The following is a 6,385-nucleotide window of genomic DNA, read 5'->3' as shown; positions in this document are numbered from 1 at the left end:
TAAATTGAAATCCAAATATTGGGTTCTAGATCTGAATCATAACTGAAAATTTTTAATTCGATTGCTATAGTGTCTGGTTCAGTTCGAACCGAACCGTGGTAATCGCTACATATACGCAATAATTTGTTGGAGAAGTAAAATAAATAAAATGTTTTACTTTAAGGGTAGAAATGTCAATTTAATATATTAGGGGGGAAAACCACCACTTTTAAAATAATTGAAGCCGCTAATGTGCTTACATAAATAATTGAAGGAGAAAAAGTGCTATAAGTATATAACATAGGGGGAAAAAGTGCCATTTTCCCTTTTTAAATTATTTTTTTAATAATTAAATTGGTAACTTGTTAGCGACCTGCAAAAAAAATTAATTGAACAAATTTAGCAAGTAAATATGATTTATTAGACAATAGTAGATGTGTCTATTTGTCACTTTTCTCTAATATAAAAGATACAGTACTTCCAATTTTTGCGGACCATGCATAAAAATACTAGTTATATATATATAGTGTGTGTGGATTTTAAAAAAAAAAAATAAAAATACGGAGTAGAAAAAAAGAAAAACCTGAGTAGGGTTTTTCGTCTGTCATCTTTCTCTTGAACAGTACTGTGATCTTTCATACTTTTCCCGGTTGAAATCTCCTCTTCGGTCGCCCAAAGGTTTCTCCTTCTCTTCCATCACCTCTGCCTCGTACTAAGGTTAGTTCATATATTTGTTCTTTTCTTCTTCTTTTTGTGGTGGTTGAAGAAGCTAGGGAACTGGCATGCTAATCTCACACTAATTTTCCAATTAATTTCTTGATAATTTTTGCTTAATGGATTATATCCGCGGCTTCCTGCTGACCTTTATGTAATAAAGGTTCGAGACTACCTGTGCATTTGGATGATTTGATGGTTATTTATAAATAAGAACTGGGAAATATTGTTCTGTTTGTTTGTTATTTCACTTCCCCAGTTGGGTTCTTTGTTTATCTCGTTGAGTTACTGAATCAGCATATAGAATATAGTGAATATATATGTGGGGATAATCCAAGATCGTTTCTATTTGAAGTTAATGGTCATTTGATTCTTATCTGGAGTGTTTTTTTTTTTCTGGCTCTGTTTGGTCTGTTGAGCTAAAATTTTGCAGTTATTTATTTATTTTTGATATTTTTTTTTCTAGTAGAGGTTATGGCTATGGCTGCTTGGGACATTGCTGCAGCAGAGTTCTTACAGGTACGGTCACTTTAGTTTTCAAATTTGTTTGTTAATCTATTAGGCTTAAGGTGGGGACTTATTGAATTTGGCTTCCATTTATTTAATTGCAGGGTGCAAATAGACAGAAGCTAGCTTTACCCAAACATTCAGTTAGGCAGACTGATCGTTTGCTTTGGGGTGTACTTGCACGAGGAAGTCCCTTCAAGTTTTCTAACAAGAATGTTAGATTACAATCCCGTTTTCCTGAAAGGATCAATGCAGTGGTCTCAGGGAATGTAAGCACCTCTCTGAGTGAGGAGCAAAGCAAGGTTCAACAACCTCCTGGAGAAGTTGTACATCTGTATCGTGTTCCATTGCTTCAAGATAGTGCTACTGCAGAACTTCTCAAGTTGGTTCAAAAGAAAATCTCAAACAAAATAATCGACTTGAAAACGGAGCAGTGTTTCAATATTGGGTTGACCTCAGATCTTTCTAGTGAGAAGCATTCAGTGCTTAAGTGGGTTATAGGAGAGACATATGAGCCTGAGAAGTTGGGAACAGAGAGTTTTCTGGATAGAGATAGGATGCAAAATTCAAATGCAGTGATTGTGGAAGTTGGTCCACGGTTATCTTTCACTACAGCTTGGTCTGCTAATGCAGTTTCAATTTGTAAAGCATGCGGGTTGACAGAGATAAGTAGAATGGAGCGCTCAAGGAGGTATCTATTATATGTTGAGCCCGGAAATGGTCCACTACCTGATAGTCAAATCAATGAGTTTGCTGCAATGGTTCATGATCGGATGACTGAGTGTGTTTACCCTGAGAAGCTTAGTTCTTTTGAGACGAGTGTTGTACCAGAGAAGGTTTGGAGCATACCAGTCCTGGAGAAGGGCCGCAAGGCATTGGAGGAAATAAATGATGAAATGGGATTTGCCTTTGATGAACAAGATTTACAGTATTATACTAAGCTTTTCAGGGATGATATTAAGCGGAACCCTACAAATGTTGAGTTGTTTGACATTGCACAGTCTAATAGTGAACACAGCAGACACTGGTTCTTTACTGGGAAACTTGTAATTGATGGTCAGCCTGTTAGTAAAACTCTCATGCAGATTGTTAAAAGCACTTTGGTGGCAAATCCAAACAATTCTGTCATTGGATTCAAGGACAACTCTAGTGCCATCAAGGGATTTTTGGTGAATCAGTTGCGACCTGTTCAGCCTGGTTCCACGTGCCCCTTGAGCACAAGTTCTCATGATCTTGATATCTTATTTACAGCTGAAACTCACAACTTTCCATGTGCAGTGGCGCCATATCCTGGTGCAGAGACAGGGGCAGGAGGCCGTATCAGGGATACCCATGCTACTGGAAGGGGTTCATTTGTTGTTGCAGCTACAGCTGGCTATTGTGTTGGAAATCTTAATATTGAAGGGTCATATGCTCCGTGGGAAGATCCTTCCTTCCAATACCCTGCAAACTTGGCTTCACCATTGCAAATCTTGATTGATGCCAGCAATGGAGCATCTGATTATGGGAATAAGTTTGGCGAGCCCTTGATTCAGGGTTATACAAGGACTTTTGGGATGAGACTTCCAAGTGGGGAGAGGAGAGAATGGTTGAAGCCTATCATGTTTAGTGCAGGTATTGGGCAAATCGATCACATTCATATCACAAAGGGAGAGCCTGAGATTGGAATGTTGGTTGTTAAAATTGGAGGTCCTGCATATCGCATAGGAATGGGAGGTGGTGCTGCATCCAGCATGGTTAGTGGCCAAAATGATGCTAATCTTGACTTCAATGCAGTACAACGTGGAGATGCAGAGATGGCACAGAAATTGTATCGAGTTGTTCGTGCTTGTGTAGAAATGGGAAAAGATAACCCAATCATCAGCATTCATGATCAGGGTGCCGGTGGAAACTGCAACGTTGTCAAGGAGATTATACATCCACAAGGTGCTAAGATTGATATAAGGGCAGTTGTAGTTGGTGACCACACAATGTCTGTTCTTGAGATATGGGGTGCTGAATATCAAGAGCAAGATGCAATATTAATCAAGCCTGAAAGTGGTAGTCTTTTGCAGGCAATCTGTAAAAGGGAGAGACTCTCCATGGCTGTTATTGGCACAATTAATGGCGAGGGGCGTATTACCTTGGTGGACAGTTTAGCTATTGAACAATGCCGATCAAATGGACTTCCTCCTCCTCCACCGGCAGTCGATCTTGAACTTGAGAAAGTTCTTGGGGATATGCCTCAAAAAACTTTTGAATCTCATCGTGTAAATAATGTGCTAAAGCCACTTGATATTGCTCCTGGGACAACAGTTATGGAGGCTCTGAATAGGGTACTGAGGCTTCCTTCTGTCGCTTCAAAAAGGTTCCTGACTACTAAAGTTGACAGGTGTGTTACAGGTCTTGTGGCACAGCAGCAAACTGTGGGTCCATTGCAAATTACGCTCTCTGATGTTGCTGTTATTGCTCAAACTTACACAGACTTTACTGGTGGTGCTTGCTCAATTGGAGAGCAGCCCATTAAAGGCCTTTTAAATCCGAAAGCAATGGCGCGACTGGCTGTTGGAGAAGCACTCACAAATCTTGTTTGGGCAAAAGTTACCTCTCTTTCTGATGTCAAAGCTAGTGGGAATTGGATGTATGCTGCAAAGCTAGATGGGGAAGGAGCTGCGATGTATGATGCTGCCATTGCTCTTTCAGAATCAATGATTGAACTTGGCATTGCAATTGATGGGGGGAAGGATAGCCTTTCCATGGCGGCCCGCGCTTCAGGGGAGGTCGTCAAGGCTCCTGGGAACTTGGTCATCAGTACATATGTAACTTGTTCCGATATAACAAAAACAGTCACACCAGATTTGAAGCTTGGAGATGATGGTATACTGCTCCACATTGACTTGGCAAAGGGAAAAAGGCGTCTTGGTGGATCTGCTCTTGCCCAGGTTTGTGACCTATGGAATCTAAAAGTGCACTCATTTTCTAATTGATAATTGATTTGAAACATGAAAAATTAAATAATATATCTACTCCATGTATTTGCACTTGTTACATCAAACTCTATTTCTTCGATATTGTAGTGAATATAAATTTTATGAGGGAAAAAAAATCCAATGACCATAATGAAAGAAATCTTGTTTTTGATTAATTTGTTAATTCCACAGTTGGTTTTAATTCAAATTAATGCTGAACTGTTATTGTCCAGGCTTTTTATCAAATTGGCGATGAGTGTCCTGATCTTGAGGACGTTTCTTACCTTAAAACAGTTTTCAATGAGGTTCAGAATCTCCTTTCCGATGATCTTATTTCTGCTGGTCATGATATCAGCGATGGAGGTCTTCTTGTTGGAATTCTTGAAATGGCTTTTGCTGGGAATTGTGGTATTTGCTTGGATTTGACTTCTAAAGAGAGTAGCATATTCCATACACTTTTTGCAGAAGAGCTTGGTGTTATCATTGAGGTTAATAAGAATAACTTGGATGTAGTTATGTCAAAGCTTCAAAGCGGTGGTGTTTCTGCTGAAGTCATTGGAAAGGTAACTGCCTCTCCACAGGTAGAATTGAGGATTGATGGAACTGCTTATTTGAATGAGAAAACTTCTGTGCTTCGTGACATCTGGGAAGAAACCAGCTTTAAACTGGAAAAGTTCCAGAGATTGGCCTCATGTGTGGAGTTAGAAAAACAAGGGTTAAAGAGTCGACATGAGCCTTTATGGAAGTTGTCCTTCACACCGAACTTTACGGATCAGAAATATATGACTGCCACTTCAAAACCAAAGGTTGCTGTGATTCGGGAGGAAGGCAGCAATGGAGACAGAGAAATGTCTGCTGCTTTCTATGCTGCAGGATTTGAACCATGGGATGTTGCAATGTCAGACCTTCTGAATGGAGTCGTCTCTTTGAACGACTTCCGAGGGATTGTGTTTGTTGGTGGGTTTAGCTACGCCGATGTGCTTGATTCTGCAAAGGGTTGGGCAGCTTCCATACGCTTTAACCAGCCTCTATTGAATCAATTTCAGGAATTCTATAACCGTCCCGACACTTTCAGCCTTGGGGTTTGCAATGGTTGCCAACTCATGGCTCTACTGGGTTGGGTACCAGGGCCTCAGATTGGAGGTGTTCTTGGTAAAGGTGGAGACCCATCACAGCCAAGATTTGTACACAACGAGTCTGGACGATTTGAGTGCCGCTTCACAAGTGTGACAATACAAGAATCACCATCAATAATGTTTAAAGGAATGGAGGGTAGTACACTGGGTGTCTGGGCTGCCCATGGTGAGGGAAGAGCTTATTTCCCTGATAATAGTTTCCTGAATGATATTCTTGGTTCAAAATTGGCTCCAGTGAAATACTGTGATGATGATGGTACACCCACAGAAGTTTATCCTTTCAATCTGAATGGCTCTCCCCTTGGCGTGGCAGCAATTTGTTCCCCAGATGGGAGGCACCTTGCTATGATGCCTCACCCAGAGCGTTGCTTCTTGATGTGGCAGTTCCCGTGGTATCCGAAGCATTGGGATGTGGAAAAGAAGGGCCCTAGTCCATGGTTGCGTATGTTCCAAAATGCTCGAGAGTGGTGCTCATGAGGTATCTTTAACTATCATTCAATTACTCAGTTTGCAGCCACTATTATGATTAACTACTAAATATGTGTCTTAATAACTCTGGTTTGCATGTGCAGGTCTTTTGCTGAATGAGAAGCTTAATTTTCTGTTTTGATAAGCAAGTCAAAAAAAAAAATCATGCTGAAAAGCATGCGTCCAAAGATGAGAAAGAGGCAGTATCCCTCAGTTCGCCAAAATAAATCCCTTTTTTTAACAGAAGTTTATAACCCCTTGAATTTAATTTTCAAACCTCACTATGCTATGAAAGCAAGGCTGCAAATTTGGATCTCTGTAATTTATCTGCTGATACCGAACAGGTAGCAGATGGATCTTCCTGTGAAATAAAACTCGAGCTAGCTTAGTTTTGATATTTTGTTCCATTTATGTAATACTATGAATATTCAACATGGATTCTGAAGTTGGCATCTCAGGCTAGTTGGAATTCTTTGGACTTGCAGCTTTTTTCCAGTCCTTAATGTCCTTTGAATTTCAGTACTTGACTATTTTCCCTTGGGGGTGCATAGAACCTTAACCAAATTTGATGAATGGAAACTTTCTTGGGCTTTTTAAGTTTGTGCTTATTATAATTTATTACTCCGTATAAGT

The 6,385-nt window shown here is 40.1% G+C and overlaps 1 protein-coding gene across 2 annotated transcripts; it reads left to right on the top strand.

Moving 5' to 3' along the window:
* Nucleotides 1-554: 554 nt before the first annotated feature.
* On the top strand, nucleotides 555-6,349 carry LOC109186661 (probable phosphoribosylformylglycinamidine synthase, chloroplastic/mitochondrial). 2 transcript variants are annotated; one of them, XM_019336746.1, is made up of 5 exons: nucleotides 555-696; nucleotides 1,160-1,212; nucleotides 1,305-4,121; nucleotides 4,382-5,762; nucleotides 5,857-6,349. In XM_019336746.1, exons 2-4 carry the CDS (start codon nucleotides 1,168-1,170, stop codon nucleotides 5,759-5,761), a joined length of 4,242 nt encoding a protein of 1,413 aa, XP_019192291.1. In that variant the 5' UTR covers nucleotides 555-696; nucleotides 1,160-1,167; the 3' UTR covers nucleotide 5,762; nucleotides 5,857-6,349. The 2 variants fall into 2 exon arrangements, with proteins under 2 accessions (XP_019192291.1, XP_019192292.1); XM_019336747.1 differs by having other exon boundaries at nucleotides 556-696; nucleotides 1,163-1,212.
* Nucleotides 6,350-6,385: the final 36 nt, after the last annotated feature.

The sequence above is a fragment of the Ipomoea nil genome, unplaced genomic scaffold, assembly GCF_001879475.1.
Source record: "Ipomoea nil cultivar Tokyo-kokei standard unplaced genomic scaffold, Asagao_1.1 scaffold1407, whole genome shotgun sequence".
Taxonomy (NCBI): Eukaryota; Viridiplantae; Streptophyta; class Magnoliopsida; order Solanales; family Convolvulaceae; genus Ipomoea; species Ipomoea nil.
Note: the sequence above shows the minus strand (reverse complement) of the source record. Positions and strands in the feature narration are given on the sequence as shown.